Source organism: Canis lupus, chromosome 14 (genome assembly GCF_003254725.2).
Source record: "Canis lupus dingo isolate Sandy chromosome 14, ASM325472v2, whole genome shotgun sequence".
NCBI lineage: Eukaryota > Metazoa > Chordata > Mammalia > Carnivora > Canidae > Canis > Canis lupus.
In genome coordinates this window covers 6,662,643-6,678,608 of record NC_064256.1, presented here as the reverse complement: position 1 = coordinate 6,678,608, position 15,966 = coordinate 6,662,643, and the positions used below count along the sequence as shown (strand labels likewise).

The following is a 15,966-nucleotide window of genomic DNA, read 5'->3' as shown; positions in this document are numbered from 1 at the left end:
TATAAAGATTACTTGTTAAAAAAAAAAAAAAGGTTAGCAACAAAATTTTCTACAAAATATATCTTCAAAATACCTAGAGAGTATTAAAAGACAGAAAAGTAAAATATCAAGTACTGAACTGCTTTAAACTCTCATGAGATCCTATCCTGGCTCTGGACATATCCTTTTACTCAACTGTATTCCCATTCCCTAAATTTACCTTTTAAAAAAATGATTTAGGTGGGCTGCCCCCAGGGCTTAGCGGTTGAGCACCACCTTCAGCCCAGGGTGTGATCCCAGAGACCCGGAATCGAGTCCCACACATCAGGCTCCCAGCATGGAGCCTGCTTCTCTCTCTCTGTATTTCTAATAAATAAAAAATATTTTTAAAAAAATGATTTAGGTGATCAAATACAAAATTCTGTAAGGAACAACATGCTGTCATTCTATGCTGATAAAAACTTCCATAAGTCAGACACTATTACAGGGCTTATTTTTTTTTAATTATTGACAGGTCACATACAATTCAGACACCTCAAAAAATTTAAATGCAATGCCATCTAATCTACTATTGTAAAAAGATACCAGAATGTTTATATTAAAACTTGCCTAATGTCATTTTTCATTCTCTAGGACTCTGACATTCATAAATAGGATTAACTAAGATATTTGGCTATACTATTTTAATTCTATTTGTCGTGTATGACTACTAAATAGTAAAACTGACTTTATAAGTCAGGAATGAAACACCAAAGAAACAAACAATCCAATCATGAAATGGGCAAAAGACATGAAGAGAAATCTCACAGAGGAAGACATAGACAGACATGGCCAACATGCACATGAGAAAATGCTCCGCATCACTTGCCATCAGGGAAATACAAATCAAAACCACAATGAGATACCACCTCACACCAGTGAGAATGGGGAAAATTAACAAGGCAGGAAACCACAAATGTTGGAGAGGATGCGGAGAAAAGGGAACCCTCTTGCACTGTTGGTGGGAATGTGAACTGGTGCAGCCACTCTGGAAAACTGTGTGGAGGTTCCTCAAGGAGTTAAAAATAGACCTGCCCTACCACCCAGCAATTGCATTGCTGGGGATTTACCCCAAAGATACAGATGCAATGAAACGCCCGGACACCTGCACACCGATGTTTCTAGCAGCAATGTCCACAATAGCCAAACTGTGGAAGGAGCCTCGGTGTCCATGGAAAGATGAATGGATAAAGAAGATGTGGTCTATGTATACATTGGAATATTACTCAGCTATTAGAAACGACAAATACCCACCATTTGCTTCAACGTGGATGGAACTGGAAGGTATTATGCTGAGTGAAGTAAATCAATCGGAGAAGGACAAACATTGTATGGTCTCATTCACTTGGGGAATATAAATAATAGTGAAAGGGAATATAAGGGAAGGGAGAAGAAATGGGTAGGAAATATCAGAAAGGGAGACAGAACATAAAGACTCCTAACTCTGTGAAACGAACTAGGGGTGATGGAAGGGGAGGAGGGCGGGGGGTGAGGGTGAATGGGTGACAGGCACTGAGAGGGGCACTTGACGGGATGAGCACCGGGTGTTATTCTGTATGTTGGTAAATTGAACACCAATAAAAAATGAATTTATTATTAAAAAAAAATAAGTCAGGAATGAAAAATAGGCTCCTTAATTCAACTTTGGCTTCTATTTTTGATATCTATAATAAAAACAAAGTTACCAGAATTTACTCTCCTAATCTGAAACAGTACAGCCAAGAATTAGTATCTCTCAAACCATTAAAGCCACAAAAGATATTGACTAGAAATAATACAATTATTAATCTCAACTCAAAGAGCCCTTATATTCAGAAAGCAACCATTGCTTTGTAATACTATTATTTGCATTCTAGATTTTCTCCAAGTAAAAAAAATGCTAAAATCTTTCTAAGTGTAATATCTACTGAAATTTAAATTTAGGGGACACCTGGGTGGCTCAGCAGTTGGGCGTCTGCCTTCGGCTCGGGCCGTGATCCCAGGGTCCTTGGATGGAGTCCCACATCGGGCTCCCTGCATGGAGCCTGCTTCTCTCTCTGCCTGTATCTCTGCCTCTCTCTGTGTCTCTCATAAATAAATAAATAAAATCTTTAAAAAACTAAATAAAATTTAACTTTAAATAATAAAGTGTCATCAGAACTTGATTAGAGCTGACAAAATACTGTAGGAATGACATTTAAGAAATAAAACAGCCAGAATTGACAGACTAAAATCCTTGTTTTATCCAATTCATTCAAATGAATAAAAGCCCCAATTTAAAAGCATACAAATCATACACTAATTTCTGATTCTATAAAAAACAGAATTTCTAATTCTATTACCCTTTAAGCAAATGGAAAGATAAGACATGTATCTGTGTCAATTAAGATAATCCAGTTCAAAAGCTTGTGCACATAACCAGGTCACCTCCCAAAAATGGACATACGCACAAGTTAACATGGTATTTCATTAGTCATTCTTTGAATTATAAAATGCAAATGGGCAAGAACTTAATCCTGGGAATAAGTTCCCACGGGGGTGGGGGACTGCTCCCATTTACCCTGCCAGAGAGCACAGAAGAATGCTGGGCGATAAAGATCTCTAGACTTCCTACCTTGAGGACTTATTAAAAGAAAATAGAGTCAACAGTTTCTGAATCTCAGAAACACTGACCAGATTATATAAACTAGCTTAGAAACACCAACTTCTTCAGAGGCAAGGAGAGATCAGGACCTTCAAAAGTATAAGAACACAAAATTCAGGTGCCAAGTTCCATTGTGTATGACTTCACTAAACAGAGTTAAAGCAAATCTAAGGCATAGCCTATTTTTACATTCAGAGGACACAGCAAAGTTGTAAACTACAATGTATTTTTAGCTTAAGTTCTAGTTTGATAAATAATTGCCGAATTGCACAAAATGAACTAGGTCAAGTATACTCTGATTTCCAAACTCCTAGAAAAAAGGACCTGGCTTCACTACTACTTCTGGTTAAGCTTGTGTAAGATAACTAAAGGATCTAGAAATAGCTTTTCTTCAAAGGTTTATTTCTGTACTTTCCTGTAAGTGTGTTTAACTTTTGTTCAAAAAAAAAAAAACCTTTTGTTCAATTTTTAGAAATTAGTCAAAGTGTAAATGAGAAACACCAACAGAAAAACAGACATACAAATGGAAATATATGGAATAAAATTATAGTCTTGATGAGCTACCAATAGTCTTCTTGATATATCATGGTTTATAAGCTATAAAACTTTTATTTTTTTTTTAATTTTTATTTATTTATTTATGATAGTCACATACAGAGAGAGAGAGAGAGAGGCAGAGACACAGGCAGAGGGAGAAGCAGGCTCCATGCACCAGGAGCCCGACGTGGGATTCGATCCCGGGTCTCCAGGATCGTGCCCTGGGCCAAAGGCAGGCGCCAAACCGCTGCGCCGCCCAGGGATCCCTATAAGCTATAAAACTTTTAGCCAAATCTCAAAGGAAATGCCACACTAATTACTCAAGGATAGAAAGAATCTGGTACCTAACTATCCTAATTCAAGAGCCTATAGAAAGACAAGACAGAAGCAAATAAGTGTTCTCAAATATATAAATGGTTCAATACAGGTATACTCAAATATATGTCATTTGATCATCAAAGACAGCATTCAAGACCTGCCTTTATTAACTGCCAGGAGAAATGCGCAGCAACCCAGACAATCAGACTAAAGAACACACTCAGAGGTCTATTTCCTCTCTTTCTTCCACCCATAAAACAAATCTGACTTAAAAGTATTTTGTTTTTGTTTTTGTTTCTAATCTCTAAGGATACAAATGAATAGAGGGGCAAGAAACAGTTTTTTTTCCCTTTACTCATTGTGAAGATGGTAGCTGTAGTGAACTGAATGAATTGATAAAATTAACAGAAGTTAATAATGTCAACTGCTGCTGCCAAGATCGGTGATTTCTGTTATCAAACGTATCATGTTCTACATTTTAATGTACTTTGAATATGTGAATGTGAATATAATGTGTAATAAGGCCCCCAAATCTCCAAGATCTACATCATGGAATGATTTCATTATAAAAGCCTTAGTTTAAATTAGTGGCCTGACCAGATATTAATTCACAGCTGTGGGACCATATATAAAGGCCATATAAAAGTGACTGTTAATGATAAAAAAGTAAATCTTTTCTTTCCTTTGGAGTGAAACAAAAAGGGTTATGTAGTTTCAGGCTGTGCTGCCAAGCAGACTTACTAATTTATACACAGATTTACATAAATAGAGACCCCTGGGTGGCGCAGCGGTTTGGTGCCTGCCTTTGGCCCAGGGTGCGATTCTGGAGACCCAGGATCGAGTCCCACATCGGGCTCCCGGTGCATGGAGCCTACTTTTCCCTCTGCCTATGTCTCTGCCTCTCTCTCTCTCTCTCTGTGACTATCATAAATAAATAAAAATTTTAAAAAAATTTTAAAAAAAGATTTACATAAATAGACTAGCAAAAGGGTACTAAACATTCAGTAGTCTGTAAGGTCATAAAACAATATAACCAACTATATTATTATACCTAGTGATCTCTTACCAACACAATTCTAACTGAATCAGCTTTTTTTTTTTTAATTTTTATTTATTTATGATAGTCACACAGAGAGAGAGAGAGGCAGAGACACAGCAGAGGGAGAAGCAGGCTCCATGCACCGGGAGCCCGACGTGGGATTCGATCCCGGGTCTCCAGGATCGCGCCCTGGGCCAAAGGCAGGCGCCAAACTGCTGTGCCACCCAGGGATCCCCTGAATCAGCTTTCTACAGGTAACCACAATGGAAAAGTTTACCCAAAATTTTTTTTAACCCAAATTTTTATTTTAAATTAATCAACCTTCCTGAAACTATGCAACATAAAGTCATCTGATTGAAAAACAATATTCAGATAACCAAAGTTATACTGGCACCATTTGGACAAAACAAATTTATTTTCACTAAGCTGGGTAGTAACCCAATTGCTTCTGAGGTAACACGAACCAGGTACACTCTGGATCTATTTATATTACCTCAACTAAGATTTTATAATCCAAGAAACCTTGAAAAGTGTACATGATATATTAAAAAAAACATGATACGTGGAAAAAGAAGTATTTTGCCTAATGCTAAAAAGAAAACTGTAATTTACAACATTAATAACAATTTCAGGGATCCCTGGGTGGCGCAGCGGTTTGGCGCCTGCCTTTGGCCCAGGGCGTGATCCTGGAGACCCGGGATCGAATCCCACATCGGGCTCCCAGTGCATGGAGCCTGCTTCTCCCTCTGACTGTGTCTCTGCCTATCTCTCTCTCTGTGACTATCATAAGTAAATAAATAAAAATTAAAAAAAAAAAAAAAAACAATTTCACATGTAGAGAATCTCTCTTACTTTTATACATAATGCCTCCCTAAAAGTTAGAAACCAAGAAGTTGAACTAAAGATGTAAGATTCCATTCCCAATCAACTAAGCAATATTCTAAGTCCTAAATATGGTCCCTCCAAGTGCTACAGCCCAGGTACCTGTTCTGTGCCTAGCGACAGCCATGTCTGTCTTCCAGAAGATGACAAAGTCCAGCCAAGCCTCTCCCCTTCACAGGAGATGGGGACTCCTACTCCTCCCTGACTTCTCTGCAGGGCCAGGCCGAAAGATCAACAGCACCTGTACAAACCTCCTACTTTACACCCTAGATGGGCTAAAAAGCAGGAGAAGGCAAAAAAGACCCCTCATCCGCATATAGCTGCCCTGTAAGGCTTTCCACCACCTGGCTCTTAAAGGATTTGAGTTCTGCCAGGCAGAGCAGACTGCACAAGCACCAGCCTGCAAAAAACCAGACACCCTTTGCAAGCATCTGGTGAGGTATAAAGAAGAAAATACAATAGTACCTAAGCATAAAAACATAACAGTTCTGCTAAGACACCATGCCTCCCACCCTACCAGAAAATCACTAATGTAACAACAGTCTCTCAAAAAGTACACACTGATTTTTCTGTGTGTTCAAAAGGTTTCTATATTGCACTACTGGCAATGTGAAAGTAACACACTCTAATAAACCTGCTCAGAGCACCGTCCCTGTGTCTGAGGACTGAATCAAGTCTCTCCACCAAATAAAGTGTCATCAACTGCAACCTCCAACAGGTAGAAAGGCAGTTATCTTTTTTCGTTAGCCAACTTAAAAGTTTCAGCTGCCAGTAATACTAATTGTCAAAGCAATATGCATGTAAACATCTACATATAAATTCAAATGACTGTCGTTTATAAGAATGTAATAATAGAAAAAAAATGTAATAATAGCTACTGCAAAGCAATATCTATTTTTTTTCTTTATGTCAATGTCTATCAACCTATCAAATAACTTACATCAAATGCCAAAAAGTTAAAAGGCAAAAACAAAACAAAAAATCCTATTTTGTTAAAAATTAACTTTAAAAAAACATTCCAGGAAAACATATTAAGGAAATATATAATCTGTTTCCGGTTCTGCCACTAAGTTGCCATTTTGGTTCTTGAATTTAGTCCATATGAAAACTGAAGATACTATTCAGACCTCAACAGAAGTCCTACACCTCAGTATTTTTATTTTTATTTTTTTTAAAGATTTATTTATTTATTTATGATAGAGAGAGGCAGAGACACAGGAGGAGGGAGAAGCAGGCCCCATGCCGGGAGCCCGACATGGGACTCGATCCCGGGACTCCAGGATCGCACCCTGGGCCAAAGCAGGCGCTAAACCGCTGAGCCACCCAGGGATCCCGACCTCAGTATTTTTAAACTGCTATATATGTAATTGGAGGTGCTAAATAAAACTAATATAAAAAAAAAAATTCGGGATCCCTGGGTGGCGCAGCGGTTTAGCGCCTGCCTTTGGCCCAGGGCGCGATCCTGGAGACCCGGGATCGAATCCCACGTCGGGCTCCCGGTGCATGGAGCCTGCTTCTCCCTCTGCCTGTGTCTCTGCCTCTCTCTCTCTCTGTGACTATCATAAATAAATAAAAAAAATTAAAAAAAAAAAAAAAAAAATTCTCATCAATACTTTACAAAAAGAAAGGGTACATTCAATAAAAAAGTGTGTTTATCTTTTCAGAAAAGTATAGTCTTCCAAACAAATGCAAAAATAAGTTATTTGTGACCATAGTTCCTGAAGTACCAGGTCAAAGGGCTGGCCACAAAACAAAAATATTCCACATGAAAATTCAATTCACTAATTCTGAATGGAGGAGAGGGAAAAACAGTTACAAAACTAGCTTCGACAGAGTCAGAATCACATTATTGAATGGGATTCCTTTAAAATACAAAACAGAAGCCACAGTTTAATGTCACAATTTAACTGTGTGAAATAGTCAAATTAAATTCAAGCTACCTGTTAAAAAGCAAAGTTTATACCTACCCCATGATTCAACTATTCCATTCCTATATATTTACCCAAGAGAAAAAATATCCATAGCAGCTTTGTGATAGTTCCAAACGAGAAATAACCCAAACACTCATAAAGAGGTAAATGTATAAACAATTTGTGGTATAGCTATACAATGACATACTACTCAGCAGTAAAAAGAACATGGTGATCTCAAAACATGATAAAAGAATTCATATAAAAGTACATACTATATGGTTATATAAAACTCCAAAAAATGCAAAATAATCTATAGTGACAGAAATTAGATCAATGGTTGACTGTGTTAATATTTCTTGGGTGGTATTTTGTCAAAACTTATCTAATTTATCACTTTAAATATAGTAATGCCAATTATATGTCAATAAAAAACAAAAGGAAAAAAAATTTCAGATACCAAAACTAATTCTATAGCTCTTGCCAGTCAGATCTAATCACAAATGTAATATATTTAATCTACCAACTCACAGTAGGCACTTTGAGAAGTACAAAAGTGTCCTTAAGGATCACCATTCTCTCTCTCTCTCTCAAACACACAAAGTTTAAAACAAAGAGATCAGAACTCATTTGTCATCACTATGACAGGTTGATTGCTTCACTGCTGAAATTGCACCAACTAAAACCCAACAGAACAAAATGAGAGCACACTGAGCGTGGGGCCTCAAGATTTTTAATTAAATATTTTAATTCAAATGGTTACTTTCTTTGATCTAGAAGAAAATAGAAAAAATAATTTTAATGCAAATGGTTTTCTTTGATCTAATAGAAAACAGAAATAATCCAAAAATACAAGAAAAGCCTTATGCACAAGATGTTAATTTCAATCTTATCACAGAAAAATGGCAAAGAATTAAATCAATGGCACAGGACTGGAATGGCATATTACATGACCTCTTCATTATGTTTCATACTTTTAATCATGGGGGAAAAGAAGCCACAAGAAGTAGTAAGCAAAAATAAGGCGCATACAGTAGTATAATCAACAGGTTGAAAATAATATATGGGGAGAGGGGAGCAGAGATGACTGGTAAGAAAAAAATAGTATAGGGTCAATATTTGAGGATAACGGTTCTTAAAGTGTAATCCTTGAACCAACAGCATCAATATCATCTGGGAACTTGTTAGAAATGCAAGTTCTCTAGACCCACTGAATCAGACAACTCCAGGGCTGGAACCCCCCCGCAACTGGTTAATTTAACAAACCCTCCAGGTAATTAAGATCACACTCAAGTTTGGGAACCACTGTTTAAAGGACAGAATTATGGGTGACTGTTTTCTTTCCCTTTTTGTAACCTATACTTCCCTCAATATCTTACTACTTGCATAATCCAATTAAGTTTTTTCATTAAAGTATTTTAATGTATACTGTGGATCAGTAGTAGTAGTAAAGAAGCTATTATACCATAAGCACCTTTACAAGCCTGAATTGCATGCCAAAAGATGCAATGACTCTTAGAATCATCAGATCTGTTAAGAGTGACAAGATACTGGGATCCCTGGGTGGCGCAGCAGTTTAGCGCCTGCCTTTGGCCCAGGGCGCGATCCTGGAGACCCAGGATCGAATCCCACGTCAGGCTCCCGGTGCATGGAGCCTGCTTCTCCCTCTGCCTGTGTCTCAGCCTCTCTCTCTCTGTGTGACTATCATAAAAAAAAAAAAAAAAAAAAAATTAAGAGTGACAAGATACTAAATTTCATATATATCTGTGTGTATATACACACACACATATATCCATGTGTTCACACACATATTAAACACAGGTCAAGGTGCTAGGGAAATTGTACAGCACTGGGAAACTAACAAATCCAGGTTCTTTTTAACACATGCACACAAACAGGGTTAAGGGACTTTTATGGCTCACATTTGCAAAAGATTTTTTTCCTCCTAAAAGAGGAATTTTTAGGTTTGTGTGTAATTTACTAGAACTGCACTGCAGGACTCCGATGTTCTGAAGCTGTGAATGCTTACTCATGTAGGTTCCTGCTTAACAAAAATAAGTACCAGTGTGTTATATTTGTCACCAAAATCTAGGCAGAGAAGACAAATTCAGAACACTGGAAGTTGCCAAAGCTTCAACTTCTAGCTTGAAGACCATTAAACTGTTCCACCTTCCACCTCTTCATCTCACAAAAACAGAGGCCACAGGAAATAAAGGCAAAACAGAGGTTCTCTCAACTGATACTGGAGCTAGTTAAAAGATTACAGAATTGCCTACACTTTGAGCACAAATTAAAGAGTAACAAAGACTACGGATTTAGGGATAGAATAACTACTGATTAACAACAAAATACCAAAGTGATGTGAAAGACAAACAGCTAAGCATTTTAATGTTTTTGTTTCCATTTTTAACATCTTTAAAATACCAGAAATACATATCCTTATACATCCCACAGCATAAATTCATTTTAACCTTTCTACTCCTTGAAAAGTCAATTCTAAAAGTAAATACAAGTTATTCAAAATGCTGATACATAAAGTGTTGACCTACTATAAACAGCTTCTACTTTGATTTTTTTTTTTAATTGTTTAACCGGTTACATAAGCATCATGACCACCCACACTGAATTTTTCCCTACTAAACCCCCAGCACCTAGCACCAAGCCTGGCATAAAGAGGGTGCTCAAATGTTTAGGGGGATGAACTTGTTATCGAAAGCTTCTGCAACTCTAAAGCAGACACCCCGATTCTGTAGGATTTCACTAATGCTGTTAATGACTTTAGTAAAAGTCACTGCCCCTTTCTAGCATTCTTCAAGCTTTTGCAGGGAAAACTGACATTTCTACCATACTTTTGAATCCCTGCGTGAGTCACATAAGTACATTTAAAGTGGCAGCATATCCTATTTTAAGTTACAGCAACTCCCTTTGAAAAAGGGAATCTTTGAAAACTTAGTATTATAAAGTAAGTTCCAAAATCTCACCAATAACAAATACAGTGTATGCCAAGTCTCCATTATTATCAGGTTCATTTTTCTGATTTAACTTTGAATATTTATTTCTTGTAGCCTAAAAGATCATGTTTTGGTCTTTTTACCCCTTGATAATACACTTGATCCTGTAACACTACTCACAAGGCCTCCCCAGCCCCTACTTCTTTTGTATATAAACACACTCTGGTCACACACTCCATCAGCTGTTTGGTAGCTCCACCCCTCCTCCTTTTCCGGGTAGTAACAGAGCAGCCAATGAGCTGTAAGGAGCTGTGCCTGAGGCCTTTTGCCTGCATACGCTTTTCCAAAACAAGCAGCTCCAGCCTTCAGCAGGGGCCACTGGTTCACAGATAAAAGGATCACCAGGCTGTGCAACAGGGTGAGACGAGTAACCCCCACCAACTAGGAAACCCGTGTAATCTGAGCTGTTTGTTCCTCCACCAGGGAGAACTTAAACCGATATTCCTTTAGGGCAAATCACGCTTTAAGGTCACCAGAGTCCCAGTTCTCAGACAATCTAAATAATCAGAGATGGAAACCTCAACGCTTGCCAGCCTGGGAACAGCACAGTATATGACCAATCTACCTGACTTTGCAAACAAATGGCCACACTATCCACGACCATTCCACAGGATTTGGGCTGTTAAGTTTTTTGACTAGGACACATTCTTACAGGGCCCAAAAGTCAGTACATCAGTCTCTAGGCTCCTGGAGAGGTTTGCACAACCCTCAGCAAAGGATCAGAACAGAAACAATGAATGAGTCAGAGTTTCAGAACATAATCGCCCAGCAGATTATTAAGTGCATCGGTGCAAAACACTCACTCCCTGCATAACTTGAGAGTCAGCTCTCCTCCTACCAACCCGTCACAAAAGAAATATCACCGACTCCAAACAACAACCAGAGACAGTGTCTCTGAAAGAACCTAGAGAGCTGGTGGAAAGCAGTGGCCAATTAGTTACACATCCCCTTCTCTCCCTACCCCCACACTGCTACTTTCCTACTATATAGGTTCCCTGCCAAGCTATAAATCGTGGTGGCATAATTACACTCAGGAGACATCCAAAAATGGGCTGAAACAGGAGATTGCAATGAAACCAGCTATCGGCCTCCAAACCAAAGAAATCATCAAGGGGCACTGAGGGGGCAAAAAGCAAGTACATTCCTTCAGACCATCTCTACTTCCTCTCTACCATCTTTCATTTTCAACCCCCGGCCCTTTCACACAATTGTACTAATTTTAATGGGCTGGAAAAATTTTCCTTAAATCTTTTGCTAAGTATACCCTGCTCAAAAATTATTGGCTCCATTTGGGCCTACTAACATTAATTCAGCAGAGAAAAGAGGCCACAAAATCTCTCATCCCCAGAACACACATGCACACACAAAAGGAAATGCAAAAATTTTAACTTCCAAACTATGCTAGACCAGAAAATAACAAATACGAAACAAAGATAACCTCTGGCTTTTAAGTCCCAAGTCTGTTGTCCTCCTATCTCAGAGATCTATGATTTTAAAGCGCCTCTGCTTTCTTTTGTCAGAAAGGAGGAAGGTGGGGAAAGAACAGAAGGCCAATGCATCTTTGCCTTTCTTCATCTTCTACTAAAAATAAGCTATGAAATAAGCCACTTAGGGGAAGAAAAAAGAGAAAGACACCCTGCTGTTCTTTGTCTGTTTTCCTCTCCCTCTCAACCCCCCACACTCCGACTCCTAAATGCGGTAATCATTCTAGATGCCACAACTACTAAATGAACAAAAGGCACTGTATGGAAAAGGCATCAGGTCAAGTTAGGCCTCACCCTTTATCCTCAATCTTCTAAAAATATAGATGTATATAATTTGAGACTCTGACATTGATCAGAAACAGCTGGAATTCTCTCTCCACCTCCATCCCAATTAAACATTAGGTAGAAATTTGCATTAGGTGTGACAGTAACTCTCAATTCAGGATAAAAATAACTCAGATTCTGCCACCATGTCATTTCCTAGTTTCTAAACAAAAATAAAACCCAAAACTGCTTTGTGTAAAATGCACACACAGCCACAGTTACAAGTTTTCCTGCAACCATATGAAAAGCCAGCGTTACTGGGATCATTCACACATTTACAAAACTCAATCACAGTCACAAACAGCTCATAAAGAGTCAATTTCACTTGTGCCTAGACACATATTTGGAACACATATTATTTGCTCCTCTCTGTAATCTCCTCTCCCATCTCCCCAAAATTGTAAACTTCAAACCCTAAAACTTAGAAGTCTATCTAATGTTCCTAATTTCTAGCTAAGTTTTCCTGAGTGAAGAGAAAAACACCTTATTCCTGAAAAGATGAAAAAAAAATTTTTTTCTTGCCCAGGCAACTTCCCTCCCATCCCCCACTTCCAATCCAAATACAAAAACTACTTTTTTAAAACTTCAGAGAATTCCATAACTGAGTTGACAATAATCATCAATCTCTGAAAAGAGGGAAAACGTCCAATCAAAGACAGTAAGAAAAGGAAGAAAGAAGGAATTCACCTGAAGAATCTAGCCAAACAACTTGAGTTATATAAACAAAACCCTGCAACGGGGGAAATGGTGGGGGGATGGGGGTGAGGGAGAAAGAGAAGCAGGAGACAGGACTTTTTAACTGCGTTTCACACACCACCACTCCCCATCCCCGGTTCCCCTTCTCCCCAGGGATTAGTTGTTCAGAACACTGGGCTCATTTCCTCTCTCTCTCTCCCCTCACCCCCCCCCCCAACCCTCTAAATTACCCCTCAAAAATTGTCTCGATTTGTCACAGGAACCCTCGCGAATTTCTCTAGCTGGTCATGAAATAATCAGTCTGGACTCCAACCAAAACCACTGCCTGAAGGGCCCTTATCAGTTACAGCTTTCCCACTGCTACCTCCAGAGTACATAAAGTTGGGGGGAGGGAGGAAAATAAAGGGTGTCACTTGGTAAAATCAGGGCAGTTATTCCACAAGAACCTTACCCTCATAGAGGGAGTTTGCTCGAGTGGCTAATACAGGGGCTATTTTGTCAAGGAGATCCTCTTTCTCACCCTCCCCCAGCTGTCATAACCACAATATGGAGGGTGGCTTGCTGGAGGGCCTGGGGGTCCTCATCACATCCAACTATGGGTGGGACAGGCTTTGTCAGTGAAAAGAAAAACGGTGAGGTTCTTCGAGGGACCAGAAAGCTTAACCGGGGTCCCTGATTTAAAACACTCAGCTCTTTATTACAACAGGGGGCACTGAGCAGACTACTCTTCCTAATATAGAAAGGAATTAGGGATAAAGGAGGTCACTTGAGTTACCCCAGTTCAAGAAGCATAGGAGGGAACAGAGGCATCTCAAGAAAGGAAGAAAGGCTTCACTCTCGGGGATTTCTATCACGAGTCCCTAAATCCAGAGCGAGCAAACAGGAGAGACCCCGAGGTGGGCACGGTGGTCAAGAGAGGTGGATGGTCCTGCAAAAAAAAAAAAAAAAAAAAAAAAGGCCGTCTCGGGAACCCAAATGTCGTGGAGGAAAGTCACGGGCAAGGGGGGTGCAGAAGAGCGAGGAACAACGCACATTTCGGGGTGCTGCAGATAAAGGGGGAGCTGAAAAGGCTCCTGGCTCCTGGCTCCTGGGAGGTGCCAAGGAGCCGCCGTAGGCACGGGGGTGGGGGGGAGGGAGGAGAGGAAGGGAGCCTCGGACAGTGGCCTGGAGTGCCCCAAGGCCCCTGCCTGGGTTTCAGGGGGTGCCCGGGGCATCCCCACACCGCCCCCCCTTGACAGCCCGAATCCCCCCTCCACGAAGGATACAGCTTGACCACGTCCGTGTCCATCCGCCTCTTGCCCGGACTGGGGGATGACATGGTGTCGCCGCTGCCTCCCCGTCGCCTGCGCCGCCGCCGCCTCTCTCCTTTCCTCGGCCCGTCTATCACGGGCCCCGGGCCCCGGCTCCTCGGTGGAGGTGGCAACACCCCCGCGGTCCTGTCGGGTCCCGTCAGCCGCCGCCGCCGCCGCCGCCGCCCCCCGCACGGGGGAACACCGGGCACTGTCCGGCCGGGTGGGGGTGGGGACCCCGCGGCGCCCGGCTCGGGCTGCCCCTCTCCGGCTGTGGGTTCCTCCGCGGCCCGGCCCCGGCGCTACTCTGCGCCGCGCGTCGCTCCCTGCTGCCTGCTCTAGCTCGCTCGCCTGCTCGCCTGCTCGCCCGCTCACCCTCTCGCCGGCTCCCTAGCAGCCTCCACGACAAGCGGACGACTCCTGCTCAGTCGGCCTCTCTACCCCAGCCTCGCTCTGGGCGCCGTGACGTCACCTCTGTGACGTCATCGGCGGGGCGGGCCCGGCTGGCGAAAGGGGTGGGGCGCCGCCGCCGCGGCGTGGACTCTCCCGGGTGGTTCTGGGAGATGTAGTTCTTCTTTCTCTTGCCCTCCCAGCCCAGTGCCCCCTCCCCCAACTCCCCCCACCCCCACATTTAATCGCTCAACTGCCAGTGTCGTTATCATCATCATAAATGATAATAGTAAAGAATGGCAATATTATTACATTTGTGTGTTTTAGGGTAGTGAACCTCCTTCTCATATACACTGTTAGAAAGGCTGTTTATTTGATTTGAGGTGGCAATTACTAGGATAGGCACCAAAATCTGGAAATTCCCACACTAGCAGGTCCCCTGCACCCTGCTCCCTCCTTGGATGGAAGGAATCTGTTTGCAGCGATTGTAGACTACAGCGAGGCTTCCTCAGAACTTGCAAACCAGGGTTCATTACCCTCCTTGTAGAGAGGGCCACAATTTCAAGGATTAACCTTGAGGCAGCTAGTTGGCAAGACCGGAAATAATTTGGTACTAGCATCCTTACCCCACAGAGTATGAGGTAATTTCACAAAGTGAATGACTGGTAGACGCAGAAACACCCCAAGTATGCTGTAGTTCGAAGGACAAAGATTGTTCTGCCTTCCACACTCCTGTACCAACCCTGTATATTCCATCATTCGTTCATAAATAGTTATTGAGCACCTACTGTGTGTGAATCACTCCACTGGGCATGAGGATATCATGGTGAACTAAGAAAGACTTTAAATTTACACAGCCTTCCCAATATGGTCTGCAGATCTAGAGCATCAGCCTCACCTGGGAACTTGTTAGAAATGCAGGCTAGAGCTTCACCTCAGACCTACTGCATTAGAATTTGCAGTTTAACAAGGTCCCCAGGTGGTTCCTATGTGCAGTGAAGTTTGAGAGTCACTGCTCTACAAAGCACTCCATAAGAAGTGGTATGGGACCCACCAGTCAACAAGGCAAAAGGGGCAGAAAAGAGTGATCTAGGCATCTCCTGAGGTTTATATCACATTTTTTGCTGCCATTGACTCTATTTTCAAAATTTTTATCTATTCTCTTGTTCCTATGAGTATACTTGTACTTTGTCAGACCACGTGCTGTGAGATGGGTCCCCTTCTACAACCTCCCATAGACACAAACATACACGCACACACACACCTAGGGCAGCAGCAATCAACTAATGTTGAGCATTCTTCATTCCTATCATCCCATTCTTCCAAAGGACTAGTAATTTGTGTATGTGATTAATATACATAACATAAATTTTGCCACTTCAGCCATTTTAAGGTGCACAATTCAGTGTATTAAATACATTCACCAATGTTCTACAACCATCACT

The 15,966-nt window shown here is 41.1% G+C and overlaps 1 protein-coding gene across 4 annotated transcripts in view; it reads right to left on the bottom strand.

Annotated features, from left to right (window-relative positions):
* The window catches only part of UBE2H (ubiquitin conjugating enzyme E2 H), a 109,118-nt gene extending 94,499 nt beyond the window's left edge, over positions 1 to 14,619 (bottom strand). Inside the window, exon 1 of one of the 4 annotated variants that reach the window (XM_025471632.3) lies at positions 14,108 to 14,619. In XM_025471632.3, the coding sequence (XP_025327417.1) occupies positions 14,108 to 14,160 (53 nt within the window). In that variant the 5' untranslated portion in view covers positions 14,161 to 14,619. Of the gene's footprint in view, positions 1 to 13,617; positions 13,759 to 14,107 lie in introns of those variants that run through there. The other 3 variants (XM_025471631.3, XM_025471629.3, XM_025471630.3) reach the window with 3 other exon arrangements.
* Positions 14,620 to 15,966: the final 1,347 nt, after the last annotated feature.